Source organism: Barbatula barbatula, assembly GCF_947034865.1.
Source record: "Barbatula barbatula genome assembly, chromosome: 10".
NCBI classification, from domain to species: domain Eukaryota; kingdom Metazoa; phylum Chordata; class Actinopteri; order Cypriniformes; family Nemacheilidae; genus Barbatula; species Barbatula barbatula.
Window position 1 is genome coordinate 8476106 of NC_136773.1, and position 18616 is coordinate 8494721.

The 18616-nt window shown below is 39.0% G+C and overlaps 1 protein-coding gene across 1 annotated transcript in view; it reads right to left on the minus strand.

The window, feature by feature from the left end:
* Positions 1-1377: 1377 nt before the first annotated feature.
* spon1a (spondin 1a) overlaps positions 1378-18616 on the minus strand; it is a 129091-nt gene continuing 111852 nt past the window's right edge. The window contains exons 8-16 of the mRNA XM_079465927.1: positions 16182-16383; positions 10086-10226; positions 9579-9654; positions 9028-9210; positions 6871-7041; positions 6303-6470; positions 5851-6015; positions 5416-5690; positions 1378-4968 (exon numbers count right to left, since the gene is read on the minus strand). Coding sequence (XP_079322053.1) covers positions 4801-4968; positions 5416-5690; positions 5851-6015; positions 6303-6470; positions 6871-7041; positions 9028-9210; positions 9579-9654; positions 10086-10226; positions 16182-16383 — 1549 coding nt within the window. The 3' untranslated portion in view covers positions 1378-4800. The remainder of the gene's footprint in view (positions 4969-5415; positions 5691-5850; positions 6016-6302; positions 6471-6870; positions 7042-9027; positions 9211-9578; positions 9655-10085; positions 10227-16181; positions 16384-18616) is intronic.

Genomic DNA, 18616 nt, shown 5'->3' on the forward strand with positions numbered 1-18616 from the left:
AGCAAGACAGAAACAAGAGCTCCATTCTACCTTGTTTTAATTGCCTTTTTAAGTATATTCATTTGTACCCGAACCAGGAAATGTCACAGCTTCCCTCCCCTACGTTTTTAAGTGGGTGTGCAAGATAATGAGCATCTGGGGTAGAACGAATTTCCTGTGAACATATATACAGTACATTCAAATTCATTAGTTGCTGGAAAAAAAGTTTAGATGAATTTCAGATGCTTTAACTGGATGCTGGCAGTGCTGCCATACAAGATTTTAGATCATCTACTAATCTGCCAGCCCTATATCAAATATGTATCCTCGACACATCTCTTAAGATGAAAGACTACTGCATACACCTGAATAAAAGACGAGACTATTTGTGACGTAGATCCATGAGAAAATATGAACACTAAATCTAAATGTCACGAGGACTGAGCTAAATGCAAAACTGTTAAATCATTATGTTCAACGTATATTGGATGGTAAAAACAATAATGCAGATGAATACATATGATAACTTTAGCACTTAAGTTCTTTCTCATCCCACTTCTATTCCTGACTTGTTAATGTGGATGTGCGACGTCAGCCAGCTCTAAATTGTCTTTCACACATTTCGCAAGTTTGAGGCCTTTCCTCACTTGTTCTGTGAAACTGTGATACACATTCACTGCAGTATTTTAAACAAGGCTGTGAAAAGAAGTGTTTAAATGAATAGAACGGCTTAAATGTAACCATGCAAATATTGCACCCGACATCTGAGTAGCAGTGCGTACAGGACATAAAGCTATAATAAAAATTTTATATGCGTATGTAGTATGCTGGATCTGAAAGCTATAACTGGAAAGTTGATCATACTGGAGGTAGTTATGATCATAAAACATACAGAGCATCCTTAGGCAAAGAAACCGATTCCTACCTTTCAAATACTTACAAACAGCAAACTTGTTCTAATACCGCCACCTGGTGGTTGAACACAAGGAGCACAGTTGCTTGATCGCATATACAGTAGGAATTAGTTTGATATGTTTTTTATGTTCATAACACTGTAAAATTATGGTTTGTTTTTGTTGGTTCAACTAAACAAAACAAGTTACCTGGTTGCCTTAAAAATGACATCAGAACTAATATTATATAAGGTTTTACAATATGGTAACACTTAATTTCACGGTGCTTGTTACACATTACATGAATTAATGAATTATTATACGTAACTAACCCTAAACCAAACCAAACCCTAAACCTATAGTAAGTACATAGTTGTCACAAGATTGCATGTGCACACATAATGCCACGATTTTATCAAACAAATACCACGAAACCCACAAAGCACATGTAGTAGCTTCATGTTAAAAAATTGAAGACAAATAACCAGGCCATTAGTTAGGCACTTTGTCACATTTCATTTTATTGTAAAGGTGAAATTTTCAAAAAATATGAATAATGTCAGTTGAAAACAGGGACGAGAGATCACTACAAAACACCTACGCAAGACTTTGGCAAGAAGAATAAAAACAAAATCTCAGGAAAAACTTAGGAAAGCCTCTCACATTAAAAAAGAAAATCCACCTAACTAAAAATATTCCCATTTAAATGTGTTACGGTAGGGTATAAAGTCATTACAGATATGTGAGTCCTAGTCAGCATTTGTTTCATTCATGAGACATATAAAAGTCTGGAATGGATGGTTATATGTGCTTTTAGTCTTAGTAATATTACACAGAAAACGTTACTTATGTGAACTGGCTTACAGCATTTTCATTAGTCAAGAATACATTTTCTCACAACTAGTCAACAGAAATCTTGCAAATATAAATTCAAAGTACAGTTGGTCTGCATACATGACAATACTACTGGGCAAAGAACATGTTCAAATCAAACACATGACCTGCTTTTTGGGGCTCGATTTACAAAAACAGTAAATGGTATGGCACAGGCGAAATCCTGTAATCTGTTTATTTGTTTGTTTCTTCTTAAAAAAAAACTTAAAATAGTTAATGCTACAGTTGACCCCTAATGAGTGTCTTGGCACTTAAAAATGTATCAATGTATTACATAACTAAATATCAAACCCAGTGGCATTTACTTTATTAAGCATTAAACATTTAAACAGTGATGAAGTTGTTAAAACAATGCGACAAAAGCATTCCAACATTATTTGGTTAGGGTTAGTGGACAACATGTCTTAAGCAGGGGTGTCACAATTTAAGGGTATTGACAATGAACATGAAATGAATTGACATTATTACACACACAGATTATTAGTATGTGATATTAATGATATTGTAAATGTCAGCCCCTGTATCTGACACCCATTACTATGGGTGTCTATTTCGTATGAACTCATATGAACTATTTCATATGTAAACGTGATATGTGATAGAATTGATGTGAATTATTTAGGCTACGGTTGTCGTATAGTAAAAATCTGATATTGTGTGACAGCCTATGCTAAAGGGTAAAGTATAGTCCGCGCCCTGCCCGCATCCGCGTCCCACCCGCTTGGTGTAATTTTTGTCATCAGGAGGGTCCGCAGTTGTCCACACACCCCTTCCGTGTGCAGCCGATTTTTTGATGAGTATGCTCAAGATGCTGTGCTAATGCGTTTGTGCGTGAGATGGACGCTGTAAGTCAAGTATACCCGGCTCTTAATGCAGTGGTCGGGAACCTGTAGCTATTTTTAAAAATCATGTGGCTCGCCAGGTGTACCCTTCACCAACATTCGATCGTTAAAAACATGAAAATACAGTATGTATGAATATTTCAGGTTGTCCAGGTCAATACACGAATGCAGTGCAATGAGCAAGCGTCACGACACTTATCAATGGCAAACAACATTTCTATCGTAACCTCTCGCACCCGCAGCCCAGATGAAGCTACCCAGAGCGCGAGGACTTTAGAAGAGCGAGCGTCATGCTTTTACTGATAGTTACGGATCTCTATGGCGTATGATACAGAACTTGTTGCCTCGCTATAATCACATGTAAAAAGTTTTAAAGCAGATGGAAACAAACTGCGACGCATCAGTACTGAATGTATGCGCTGTGTTTTAACTCCTCATATCCTTGTGAGCAGTCTTTCTCGCATATGAAGTCCATACATACAGCTGTCAAGGTTGACAGAATGTAAGAGACTTTACCACGAACGAATGGAACAACAAAGCAATTAGCAAGACGCTAGTTATGTCTCTGTTACGCTATGAAGTTTTGCGCGGGTTTGCGCAGACCGGTCGGCTTATGACAAGTGCCGCGAGAGCAGAGCTCCATGTGCTTTTGAAACTCATCTGATGTCAGACATTCAGCAGTCTGCAGCATTTAAAAAAGTCCAATGTACCTATTGCAAAGTCAGTAGACACATGTGCAGTATTTTATGAGTATCAGTACTATAGGAATGTGTACTTTTTTAATTGTTATGTGTTGGATATAATGAAGTTTAATTGGATGGAGGCCTAACGTGAACCTGTAAGTTGTTTATAAGAAATGGAAATCATTTTTTGGAGCCTCAGATGTATGCACTGTTTCCTTTGTTGCAATGGCTCTTCTGCAAAAAAGGATTAACCAAAACTGTAAAAATGCCTCTTTGGTTAAAAAAGGTGGTCTAATGTGATGAACTGCACCTGTCACAACTACAGTCATTACAAAAACGGTAGAAAAGGTTATATTGTGGGCTTATTATTTGCTTAAAAATGCCACTTGCTTTGATATTTATCATTTATTGCAGCGGTGTCCAATCCTGCTTCGGAAGGGCCACTGACCTGCAAAGTTTAGCCTCAACCAAAATTATACACACCTGAACGACTATATCAAGATTTACAGACTAGAAACATACAGGCAGGTGTGTTGAGGCAAGTTGTAGCTAAACTCTTCGTGACAGCGGCCATCCAGGACAGCGTTTGGACACCCCAATGAAGTTGGATATTTCACATTATGTCCTAAATGATAATTTGGGTTTAACAGAAGGAGGAAAGTCATGTACACTTAGGTTGCCATGAGTTTAAACGATTTCCCAAAATTATTTTGGGTGACTTTTTCATTGGGGTGTCCAAATGTCTGGTATTGTAAAGGAACTGAGTGACACTAAGCATAAAAAATGAATGTTCCTTATTAAAATGATAAGGACATTTCAAAATTAGATTAGATTTCAGTTTAGATGTAATTTTGAAAGCAATTGTGTAATATAGTCTACTGAAAATACCCCAGTTGTGGTAATTGTAACATTGAAATGCACTTGAATAAATTATTTGAATGGATGTAAAACATCTCTTCTGATCAATTTGATTCCAGATCACAATGGTACTGATCACCGGGTACTTGTCAGAGGTTCCTCTAGCCTGTGTATGTATCAATAGGGAAAAACATCTTTCTGAGCGCTAACATTTATTTCAGAGTGACTTGACAATTTTACTTCAAAAGTCATTACTGTGTGGTATGTTGTGCGTATGAGTGTTTTCGTGAGAACGAAGACGGTGTTTGGATCACAGAGTATAAAAGGAGAAATGTGTCTGTCAGAAGACGCCGTGGTCATCCTCGTGAAAAATCCATCTTCAAAAGAACTTCTCTCTTCAAAGCTCCTCAAAGGGCTGTTACTCTCAAGTATTAATGCATATTAATCTCAATTTGTACAGTGCGTTGCTCTCAGCACCCTTTCTGCTTTCTCATTTTGTTTACAGGCGAGGCAGGGCCTGGGTCACTATAAATGCTAGAAAATAAAAACGAACCGACTAGCTGCTGCAGCTGGACAACCCCATACAGAGTGTACCACAGTTTGTCCACAATCTGGATGGCGTCCCGTCCCACATGGCTGTGCTGCACAGCTCTAGCAGGGATGAACATTGCAGGCCCGTATCTCTTTTCGGTCCATGCAGCTGGTAAGTTGTATATTCTTGAATCTCTTCTTGGCTGTCATCAGACGCTCCTGGATCCCACCACCACACAGCTTGGTGCAGTCAGTCCAGCTAGACCATGACTTCATTTTACATCCTTCAAAAGCATATATACACAGAATACAACTGTCGTCAGTGCGAGACAGATCAGTAAATATGTAATAATATTGCAGTGCATTTACAAGTTCAATGCAATTCGTTGTCAAAAAGATAAAATCGTTGCCTCCATTTGTAACGTTATGATGCATATGAAGTTTGGGTTCAAAATGACATAACTCAAAAAAGAATTTGAGTTATTATGGCTTAAACCAAAACAAACCAACTGCAGTTTGATTGGATTTTTGATAGTTATCTCATTGTGGAACCAAATGTTTCATAAAGTATATACCTGCATATGTAGCTGTGATGTAAAGATGCACATATCACAAAAATCGAACAGTGATTTTTCATTGTTGATTTCCTAATAAACAGCGTCAATCTTATCGTCTAATTGGCTTTGATTTATACAAAAATATCGGTCTCTGCATTGATCAGAAATGTGACATCACATGTTCACCTGCAAGCTCATCCGTGCTCTCCTCCCTCCCCTGTTTGTTCCTCTTCTTCTTGCGCTCTTCTTTGCGTCTCCTTCTCTCTTCGCTGTTGGCGCCACCTTGGCTACACTTCTTGATCTTGCACCTATTTCTCTGTACAGTCTCGGGGCATGACTCGCCTCCAAACTGAGGCTCCAGCAAGATCTGACGGCTGCGAATCATGTGACCCTTTCCACAGGCCTTATTGCACTCTGACCACTCAGACCACTCTGACATCATACAGTCCATTGCTAGAGAATAGAGAATATTTAAGCTGAGGAATGTGACAGGAAGTGTTGAAATACTATAAAACATGAACGATGCTATGCAGTCAAATCTATAATGTGGGTTCATGTGCTTAAATGAACAGAGACCAGGCTGGATGAAGGTAATGGAGACCGGTTAACTCACGACACTCTGGCAGCATGCATTTCTCCATCTGTTCCAGGTCCTCGTTGCATTCTCCTAGCTCTGCAGATGATTTCAGAATGCGCTGACGTGCCCGTGTGCCTTTACCACACGTCACACTGCAGTCGCTCCAGTCCGTCCACGGTGAGAGTAAACATGGGATTGTATCTTCACAAACAACATAACATCAATATTCTAGTAAAGAATACAGTTTTCAAAACTTAATGATCCATAAAACATGGTTTATTTTTTATATCTTTAATTAAATGATATATTTTGCCATTTAGCAGATACTTTTAACCAAACAAAGTAAGTAGAGCAAAACAGTGATATATTCTAATAAGGCAAAAACTCTTTTATAGAAAATTGAGAATTGTTAGAGAAATATGTGCTGGAAGAGGAAACAGGAATGTATAAATATGTTAAAGGAGGTTAACGTGTGAGTTTGCACTTACGGCATTCTGGCATCATACACTTCTCAACCTCCACCATTTCGGCCCCACAGATGGAGCCGTCAGATGGGGGCATTTTTACCATGCGTTCCCGTTGTTTCATGCCAAGCCCACAGGTGGCACTACAGGCATCCCATTCGCCCCATTCAGTTACCAAGCAACTGCTTGGAGCTGCAAACATAAACAATTGAATACTATTAATAGTGTGATTGACGGACATTCAAAAGTAACCATGTATTCTGATTCAATGCTTATTCTACGAATAAATTAGAACTATGATAGAACAGATTCTAACAGGGTGGCACCATCCTAGCATGCAACAGGGCATAACATGCAGTAGCTTTACATTCTCCATAAGTCGCTAATTGATCATTGCTAGTGGATTTTGCGAAATGACATTAACAGATATGCTGTGGACTTGGAAACCTGGCAAAAAAGTAGAACATTTTCCATTTAACAGCAATTCCTTAAATCTGAGAGCAATGCTGATAAATCACTGAATTTGTAAGAGTAAAAATGTGTTAAACAAAAACATAATAATACAATCTGCTGTGTCCAACAAAATACCCACAGCAGTCGTCATTGACAGTGCAGGGCTCCGACTCTTCAGTGGAATGTGTACAAGCAAAGCCGTCATCAGGAAACTGTTTGACATAGCGCTCCCTAGATCGCACCCCTGCGCCACACGACACGCTGCAGGCCGACCACATTATCCATTCAGACATCATGCATGTGGACGCATCTGTGGAAATCAAAGTTGACCTAATTATTCATATTCTTGTTCACAAATCTCAGGCAATCACTGACCATGCAGGAAAATGTTTGGTCACATTCTAAGGACGATTTAACTACGTAAAGACCGGTTATGCAGAGAGGATTGGGGAAATTATGTCATGCAAGCTCAAAGTCTTCTGGATGGTCCAACATGATCTAAATGACCTACACGAGGTCCTATAAGCTTCTGTAATTGACCATCAGTTTGGAACAGGGGAAGGACCAGCTAAATACAATCTTAAGGCAATTTGTACCTGCGGTGTCCAATTCGTACAATTTAATTTGCACATTTTGGTACATTCTGCTTCTACCCCAGTAATGTTACATTACAGATAGGGCTTTATTCTTGCTTTTCTTAAAATCATGTTTTCTACGGTTCACACTGCTTAAGATTGACGTCCAAAACACAGATGCCGATCAAAGTAGGTTTTATTTTAGAGTCCATTTTGCACAGGTTAATGTGACACTATTATTTACTTATTAAAATAAGTGAATATATAAAAAATGTCAACAATCTTTGCTCTACCATTGTGAAAGATATATTCAGGATGTGTCCAAGCCGTCCGGAAGCTTTTTCACTAACCGCAAGGGACAATATACTGCGTTATCATAAATTACTAATATTACCTCATCGGTTATATGGCCAAGATGAATCTTTTACAGAGCACTTAAATCCTAGACTTTCTCCCCTCTCAAATTACAGACATATGTTCTGCTTGATAAACCGTAGCTTATCAAATCATTAATAAAAACCACGAGCAAACACGTCATCCACGAGGCCAACTCTATATCATCCCAGTCACATGATAATCAATCGATAATGGCTGTTCACGGTTCATTAAACACTAAGGGAAGCCCACCCACTACTATGTGCTTTGTCTTAGACATTAGAACGGTTTTATTCACAATATTCAAGGATGACATATTACTAAGCCAGGAGCTGGATTCACAAAACATTCTTAAGAAGAACTGCCATATGTTTTTCTTAAATTTGAATAAAATAAAAGAAACATTCATACAAACTTCCTATAATTTATCTTGAGAACAATCTTACATTTTGTCTTAAGAACAGTTTCCCCACCAGTTTCAATAGCGGTCAGTCTGGGTCTTAATTCTAGACTGTTTGGTCACTTAGATCGGATATATATCTGATTTGTTAAAACAAATCTACATTCGACCACATGCATCTCAGCTAAACGGATATAAATCAAATCTTCTATTCGTACATCTGTTTTGGATGAGTGAAGCGCTGAGGTATGTGTCTTCAACAGCCAGATGCATTTTACACTTGTTTCGTCTGTGTTGCTTCTCAGACCTCCTCCTGAAGTGGTTTCCATCTCGAAAACATTTGGTAGAGCATTTACACCAGGGGCCTTATTTATTATATGTTCTGTAGAAACTGTCCTAAGTGTGATTTTACGATCATTTCTTAAAGTGTGTACGTGTGATTCATAGAACTAAAGTAGACACAGAAAACGTGTGTATGCCTCTCCTTCAGATGTGAAATCTATACATCACAAATTATCTTGAAATTGCGAGCAGCTGAACAGTTTATAATCTCCGTCTTTCAATGGTGTCTAATGAATGTCATTGGCATATAAGGAGCACCTTTCACCGCTCAAACCCTTTACAAGCAGCAAGAATGGCTTATGATTCCAAAAAGCTGCAGCACTCGTAGCAGACATATGCACTTTTGCTTGTCCAAGCGCTTTTCTGTTTTCATAAATATGAATGTTGCCGTGGATCTTTGCATACGCACACTCAAATTTGAGCGTACCACCCTTTATAAATGAGGCCCCTGGTCTTTCTTTGTGATCAGAGAAAACGCATGAAGTGAACAGGAGTAAATAAGCCCATAGATTCCATGCTATGAAAAAAATCAAGTCCCTGTGAGCTTCAAAGCCCCACATGATTTGTGTTTATTGAAGGGCTGATTTGGGAGTGTGATTCTGACCTTCATCACTGCAGCCGGGCCCCATGCATGGCTCAAAGTCCTGTGTGTGTGGACACGGTACGCTGAGATCCAGCTGGGCCTTCAGCATCCTCTGCCTCATCCTCTTGCCCTTCTCGCATGTTGAGGAGCTGCATGCCGACCACGGAGACCAGTTTGAGTAGATGCAAGTCTCTGGAGTATCATCTGAGAGCAAAGACATGCATCAATGCTGTTTTCAGCTAATAACAACATTTTAGTCTGTGAACATTATGGTAGCTCATAACAGTGTATAGAAAGTGCCCTGAAGTATAAGATTAACCCATGGGGACACATTAACTGTAGAATAATTGCAACATTTAAATAGAGCAACACTTAATTTTGGTTAAAATACAGCACGTGTTTGGCAGGAACATGTGTCCCAGCATGACTTAATTTGACCAAATGTGCAGTTGTGAAAACATTATTAAAGACATCATACACACTTAAGACTTCTGCAAGAAACAACTGGGTGGATTGGAGGATTTGGGATACCGTAAAATCTTCCTCTGATGACAAGATAAATAGATGCAAACCTTCTTCTTTCTCCTCCTGGGCAATGTCAGCAACAATGTCATCCACATTATCAGGCACAATATTGCACTGCTCACCCTATAGACAAAGAAAAACAACTTACAGTACAGTAACAACTCAATATTTCAATTCGAGTTTAAATGACGTCCCTCTTTCATTCCTATTATACTGCACATGGATGGGATTCCATCCGCTAATGCTATCTGACTGAAAAAAGAAAATGGTAAAAATGAAGATACTTTTCCTCATATCCCATCTAATTTCCGTACAGTCTCATTCAAACTAACGTCCCTGCAATAGAGGACGCATGACTTTCAGTTCTAGGGCACTGTTGTGACATGCTGGCTTCATTAATATGCACACTCTGTTGATGCAGAGTTATTTTAGCTCTCACTTGTTGTTTTTTATGACATAAATAATCCAAAGTTGTTTGGCACAGTAATAAAAGCTCAAGTGTAAGAGCATCTTCTTTGAAATTGAATTATTTTAGAAGAAAAAGAGGAACAGACCTTGCGAGCAATTCTTTCCACGACAATCCTCGCCACGGGAATAATGGCACCGCCCTCTGGGTCGTAGAAGGGGCTCTGAGGGTTGTCTAAACTTGTAAGGGGCCGGATCTTTTCCTGGGGATCTGCAGGCTTGTTGGGGGCCTGTGGCGAATAAAATAAGTAATGGTGTTAATGAACATCAACCTTTTCTTCAAGTCTGAAATCTTTTAAGATGTTCACTAAGTTATTTCACCTTTAACAAGTATTTAACAAAAATGTCATTGTAAAAAATAAGTGCTGCATGTATAATAATGCTGTTTGAAAAGCAATACATACAAGCTGTAACAAATAATAACACTACAAATCAAATGAAAAGTTTATCAAAAAATGTTTTTCACCATCCGGTAATTCAGCACTGTATACTTTCAAGCTCCATAATGTCCATGGTATCATGACTTTCAGTTAGTTTTTTATCAAGTTTCCTTTATATTTAAAACAATTAGGGCTGCCAAAATCAGGAAAAATCCTCCCCTTGACCTCTGAAGTAAAGACCCGATTGTCTTGATGGTTAGACCGTCTTGATTTTCTTTTGTGTGGGGTGTGCTACAAGTGTGACGGAATCCATTCGGGAGAACGGCGGGCCTCACTGATCTCAAAATGTAAATAGGCCTGTCATTTATATAGAATAATATAAAATGAAATGTTTTATATTTGGCTGAACTACTCTACAAAGATGGTAAATCCCTAAAGGGGAAAAATATACTGACATTTTAATTGAGGTTGAATAATTAATACGCTAGTAGACAATTTTGTTTATTTTAGCACATTCTATGTAGCTTTTCCTCATTCTTACTGTTTAAATTACATTCTACAACAACAAGACTATAAAACCCTCCACAGCGTCTTAAAATTGAAAACCATTAAAATTACGTACACAGTCTCAAACCCCAATAGAGGGCCAAATAATCAGAAATGTGAGGTTATAATTGGACCAGTCAAAGTAATGTTCTGGGTTCAGGACAACATTACAATAAAGTTGACAGAGCAGAACAGAGAAACTTGTGCTGGACGCTCCTTTAAGGCAGTGGTTCTCAACCAGGGGGCGCAGAGGTGCTGCATGTGTGGTGCAACGGTTTCCCGAAACCCCAACCTTTGGATCTCGATCGCGAATGCACAGAGGAACGCAACTTCAAACTGAGCAATGTTCCGTCTGAAGTTGCATTTGTGAGCGGCCACGCAGACTCATTGTAGGTCCTGCGCAGTGCAATTTTAGGCTACACACAAAAGCTTAATATCTACAAAGTAGGCAAACGTCCACTCAGGAAGCAGCAGCAATTACCTCTACATCATCTAAAGAACAGGTAGATCGTATACAGTGCTTTGTGTAAATGAGTACAAAAGTTACATTTTAAACAATATCTCAATGAACACAAAGAAAATCCAAAATGTTGACAAGACAAGTTTTATATGAAATCTGTTTAATTTATACTGTAACATGAAAGTAATGTTAATTATATAACTTAAATACAATTTATTCAGTTTTACTCAAATTGGGGTGATTCAAAAGAGAGGAAACCCCACAACAAAAACTACTACATCTAGTATTTTCTATGGCCACCAGGATATTTAATGACAGCACCAAGTCTTCTAGGCATGGAATGAACAAGTTGGCAACATTCTGTAACATCTATCTTTTTCCACTCTTCAAGAATGACCTCTTTTGGAGACTGGATGCTGGATGGAGATTGATGCTCAATTTGTCAAGTCAATTCAAGTCAGCGTTATTTATATAGCACTTTTGACAATTTTCATTGTTACAAAGCACATGTACAAGACAATATTGACTTTAAGCAAAACATATAAGGCTATGCAAGTCAAAACACAGGTCAAATATCAGACAGACTATAAATTCCTATATGCAGTGGTAATTAAATAAAACTGTAAAATTCTAGCAGCCCCCCCGGCCAGACAAACAGTGTAAAACAGTATGCAAACGGTGGCGAGGAACCCAAAACTCCATTGGAGGAGAAAAAAACCTCAGAGGGAAACCAGGCCTAACCAGGGGATTCCAGTTCCCCTCCGCAAAGCTCTTCTCTGTTACACTATCCTTCCATGCTGTACGAAATACCTCAAATTTAGTTTTCTTAAAGTTGCGCTACATTTTCCGTGCCGCTTTCTTTAGAGCCTGAGTTTGTACATTATACCACAGTGTGGGGCTGTCATTTTTAATCTTCTTTAAGCGCAAAGGAGCAACTATGTCTAGCGTTTCCGAGAGGGTGGCGTTAAATTTTTTTTATGTTAAAATCAAGATCTTCGACGTTATTACTCATGCTAGATATTTGAGAGAATTCAGGCAATTAATCAAGAAACACACCTTTTTGTAGTCAAAGTTATTGTTCTACCATATTTGTAACTAGGAGCTTGATTTGCAGCCACAGTGAAGCAAGCATGATACCAGATAATGATCCGAAATGTCTTCGCTCGGCTGAAGGATTATTAAATCTAAAGTCTGTTTACGAAAGTGTGTTGTTTCTTACACATGTTGTCTAACGACCATGGAGTCAAAAGTGTCTTTAAAAGCCATTCCTAAAGCATCTGTATCGTCATCTACATGGATGTTAAACTCACCAACAACAAGGACTCTGTCTTTGGCCAGTACTGGTTCTGATAAGAACCCACCAAATTCTTTAATAAATCTGTGTGGTGCCCTGGAGGCCTATATACAATAGCCAGAATACATTTGAAAGTTGTTTTATCCTTAGTATTAGGTGTTGATACATGAAGTACCATGACTTCAAAAGAATTGTATTTAGGATTAGACTTCTGAGAAATGCTAAAAGAGTTACGGTAAAGTGCAGCAACACCTCCCCCTCTGCCTTTTAGGCGAGGCTCGTGTGTATAATAGTAATCTTGGGGGACACACTCATTTAAAGCAATATAATCATCTGGCTTTAGCCATGTTTCTGTCAGACAGAGCATGTCTATTTTATGATCTGTTATCATATCGTTAACAAAAAGTGCTTTATTAGAGAGAGATCTAATATTTAGCAATCCGAGTCGATTTTCTGTATTTTGTTCATGTTTAATTAGTTTAACGTTAATTAAATTACCTTTGAGAGGTTTACGCATTATTTTATGTTTGCTAATCCGGGGGACAGACACAGTCTCTATTTTATGATGTTTGGGAGAAGGGATTATCGCGGCGTGAGAGGGCAAGCAGACCGTTGGTTATGCCATTCTGTCTGCCTCCTGACCTGGGCCCCAGTGAGTCAAGTTGTAGCATTTAGACTATGTGCCATATTTCTAAACAGAAGAAAAGCTTCAGCCCAGGAGGGGTGGAGACCATCACTTTTCAACAGGTCATGTCTGCCCTCTAAACTCTTCCAGTTATTTATAAAAACTATATCATTCTGCAGGCACCACTCAGACAACCAGCCATTTAGATATGATAATCTGCTATGTATCTCATCACCACGGTAAGCAGGGAGGGGGCCAGAGAATATTACAGTGTCTGACATCGTGCTTGCGAGCTCACACACCTCTTTAATATTATCTTTTGTGATCTCCAAATGACGGAGTCGAACATCATTTGTGCCGATGTGAATAACAATCTTACCGAATTTACGATTAGCCTTAGCCAGAGCATTTAAATTTGACTTGATGTCAGGCGCTCTGGCTCCCGGTAAACGTTTGACTATGGTGGCTGGTGTCTCTATGTTAACGTTCCGAACAATAGAATCACCGATAACTAGGGCACTTTCAGCAGGTTTCTCAGTCGGTGTGTCACTGAGTGGGGCAAACCTGTTCGAGACTGTTGTCGGAACGGTTGAGTGGTGTTTTGATCTGCGACTACGCCGCCTCACAGTCACAAAGTTTCCCATCTGCGGGGGATCTTCAACCGGAACCGAGCTGTGCGAGGCTTACGTTGCTCGCATCCAAAGTGTTTTCTATGGTCCTTACACTCTTACTATCCTCAGATAAATATTGGATGCGAGACTCTTCTCTGTCAGCCTAGCTATTTCCCTGCATTTATCACATGTAAAGCCCTCGCAACTTGTCTCTTCAGAATTCCCCATAGGTGTTCGATTGGGTTCAGATCAGGAGACATATACAGCCACTGAATCACTTTAACCCTGTTCTTCTTACACTCACATCCAACAGTGGCCTTAGATGTGAGTTTAGGATCATTGTCATGTTGGAAAAGTGCACGACGACCACGGGCACAGTGTGATGGTAGCATCTTCTCTTTTCAGTACACCCTTTCATAGTCAACTGTCTGCTGGACACCTGTGTAATGAATAATTAGACTCACCTGTGGTTGAATTATTGTTAAATTCACGTCTTCCAGTTCACTACTCACTAGATGGGTTAAATAAAGAGGTAACATTTCGGTTATGGGTCACCATTACAGACAAAAAGGTCACTTTCATTATTATTTTTTTTCATTTTGAGATATTGTTTAAAATGTTACTTTTTAAAGGGGGTGTACTCATTTACGCTGATCACTGTAGGTATGTTTGTCTTTCAGACTGTAATTTCAGAATAAGTGCAGGTCTTTCTCCCCCGACAAATTCAGAGTGCGTGTTTAGGAAGTGGCATGTATTTCTGAACTTGGACGGCGGTTTAAAGCGTTTTTTTTTCGACAGGCAAATTACACCACACCGAATCTGTATTATAAACTGCAAATTTTCTATCGCTCATATTAAAATCACCATTCTTGTGATCTGGCAGATTAAACCTTCTGGAATAATGTCCAAAACATTTAAAACAAATTGTTTTAATGAAAAAAGCTAATGGTCCACACTGGTATTTTAATTATAAAATTAAACCACTCATTTCTGTGATGGTTTCTTTTGTTTTTATCAGCAGGGTTGTTACTTTTATAATCGGATCTATTGAGATCAATCTGTCATATACAGGTATTGTTTGCTTCTTTATTTATAGTTTGCATATAAATATATATTATAAAACACATTTTACACATTGTTTTATCTATCCTCAAATGTACAGTATGGGCGGGCGCCAGTTCTGTAAATGGGTTTACAGGGGGGCGCGACCATGAAAAGGTTGAGAACCAGTGCTTTAAGGTAGGCTATTACTAGATTTCCTCTGTAACTTTACAAAACCAAACTATGTTCCATTGTTTCATCCACAGGGTGGCATCAGCTCACCGGAGGAGATTACATTAACAGTAAAAAGTTAAACAGTAGTTCAATAATTCCACTGACATGAAAATGAGTAAATTATGTCAGAAATGTATTTTGTTTAGCGACTTAATTCTTTAAACTTATTCTGAGGCATAAAGCATAAACCTTCTTGCCTTTTTATAGGGTGATGACTCTTTAACATTCTTGCAAGAAGCATGTGTTATATCATGTGAAATTAATTGAATAAGCCATTAAAACCTGATAAAAAAAAGAGATTGGTTAGTTATTTCTTCACAACTGTTACATGCCAACTCATGCTCTTATGTGTTGTGATGCACTCATAACTGTGTGACTTTTTAAACACTATTTTTTAAGATATACATCTACCCTTTAGACCTCCATTGCAGGTAGTGTACACACAAAAAACTACAATTATTTCAATAACGGATAAGGTTTTCTATGAAAATCAACCACCTCACCTTCAGGGATCACCTTGATATTATTTTCAGTATTACTTTCTACTGAAATGATGGCACCTCATGCAGACTAAACATACACCGGCAGATGGCAGACTCAAGCTGCAGCGTGAATGTGTTGTCTCTGTGGACCACTGCCAAATTGCTCTTTATTTATTTATTTTCAAATAAATTTGTAAGTTTACTCATTTTAAATAGAGACTTGAGGGAGGAATGCCTGCCAAGTCACACACACACACAAGTCCAGCTCACTAAAGTCACACCTTTGAATCCATCCATCAACGTTTCACTTTCCTATCCAGTCAATTTTGGTTTATTAAACCTGTCACTGATATTGACAGGGAATGTTTAGTGGAGTCCAAACAACATTGAGTGTCTAGGATTTTTAATGGTAAGGAATGCAGAAGATTTAAAACATTTTGGTTGAAGTTATATAAAATGGCAATATTCAAAAGTTTTGGTTACTCAAAATCAAATTTCTTACGAGTGCTAACCTCATAAGTGACCCCGCTGTCTGTCCCCGCGTCCCAGGGGATGAGGTCCTGGATCACCTTCTGTACCCAACCACATTCTCTGGTGCAGAGATCCTCTGAGGACAGACCTACATTCCAGTCAGGACTAGGACCCAGCATGGTCAGAAAAGACATCAGGTGACGTGTGCGGTCCACTGAGAACTCGGCCGAGGGAGCCGCTCTTCTGCAGGACGGAGACAAAACACAAAATCAGATTTACATACATAATGCCACATTAGGAGACATGGCTCAGATACAGTATGAGTGAGAAAAACAGGACAGATGGGTAACTTTCCAAAAAGATGTCAAACACACCCTGTTATTAAAAGAAATGGAAAATTGTGCTTAAAGAACAATAACTAATAGTAACAATAACTATTATTTGTTTTCATTATGATATTATTTTCATTTTATTAACGCACATAGTAATTTAATTGCAAAAGTATTGTGATACATTTTTTATATGGTAGAGCAGTGGTGCTCAAAGGGTTCAGAAACCACTTGACCTGAAAATAGATAAATTACATTACTACAAACCAGAGCGAATTACACGGCGAGTGATTTAAAAATCTGAACAAGGTGTTTTTGATGTTTGGATAATAATTGCTCTTGACCCAATGACACTGCATTGCGCTGCTCGTGTGTGCAGTGTAGAAAGTGTGTTTGAAAACTTCAAAACTGACCTGCTGAACTGTATGAGGACAATTGCCCTGTGACAAATGTAAATGTATTAATAATGACAGATGCGATAAGAATTGGTATTTGTAACCTTTCAGTTGTGGATGGTTTTATTTAAAATATTTAACATTAACACAGAAATCATTTGCATATGTTTCCATTGGTGGCATTGGGGAGCATAAAGCATGCAGAGAAGCAGAGCCAGAAGAGAGAGACAGTGCATGGGTGTCCAGCAGGAGACTAAGGACAATACATCTTTTTGATGTTTTGTGATCGATGGGGCAGACTCAGCCGCCTCTTTTATGTTTGTGAGATTGTATCCGTGTTGTGAACTCAATAAAGCCTGTCACAGTCCAGCCTACCCCGACCTCTTACTTCCTTGCTATTGAACGTGTTACAGTGGTGCCGTAGTCCGGGATGGAAGTAGGAGGGCCACCGCTACTATGCAATCTCCCTCCCCGACGCCATTTGCAGACATTATTTCATCAATTGCAGCCCTTCACCAGGCGCAACATCAGACCTTGCTGCAGCTGAGGAACGACCATAAGGGACGGTTCCAGACAATCCTCCAAGCCCAGCAAGAGGATGGACTGGGAAAGCAGCGCGCCGCAGTCCCCACCTCACCACCCACCCACCTGTTGCTGAGCAAGATGGGCCAAGAGGACGATCCCGAAGCCTTCCTGGACCTGTTTGAACGAGCGACTGGCCACAGGACCAGTGTTCCATGCGCCTGGTTCCTCTACTGGTGGTGGAGTCACAGGTGGCTGCCCAGCAACTGCCCACCCAGAGCCGATCTGAGGAAGGCAATCCTTCAGAGGGTCTATCGGAGCCATGAAGAGCATCGCTAGCACTTCTGGTCGCTGGGCTTGGGTGAAATCGTGACTTCTGCCGCAAATGGGTGAGAGAAGCGACGTCGACGAAATCATCAACCGATATTTCTTGTCTATGCCACAAACTGCTGTGAGACTGGTCTTAACAGTTATCCTTATTTTTTATTCACACAACACTCTTACTGGTAATTTGCGGGTCATTTTGCAACTTCTATTAAATTGGGAGTACTGATTTACCGGAAAGGTCCTGTTCATACATGAAGATTAACAGATTGTTATGAAATATCCAAAAATCACTTGCACAGTCAGTAAGATATATTTTATGCTTGTTGTTTACTTACAAATATTCCCAAGAATGTGCAAATCTAAATAATGGCCTGTCCCTTGTATTTGTCGAATATACCAAGCTAATTTCTTACAATGACATACAATAAAATTCATTCATTACCTCGTCCGTGAACATGATGGGCAATCTCCATACGACTCTGGATGGTGAAAACAACTTCGCCTTTTGTTGATGTTTGGAAAGTGCACCATATATCGGTCCAAATTTACATATTGTGGCTTTAACTGTAATTTTCTGCCAATTTACCAGTAAAGACTGTATGTATGAAAGGGGCTACTACGTTTATAATTTTTCAATAACCCTATAATTTTATTAAAATATACTTTAAATTGTATTGATTTTGTGAAATTAATATATTTTGGTGAGATTGAACCAGACAGTGAGGTGATCAATCACCAATATAAGACAGCATGAGCAGGTTGAGGTGAGAAAAAGACAGCAGGCTTGCAGAACTAGGTGTAACATTTACCAAAGAGAGTGTAACTTTGCAAAAAGAAAAGATGGTGGATTGGTATTAACGAACCCAATAGGTGGCTTGTGCTCCTTATTCTGAAAGTGGAATC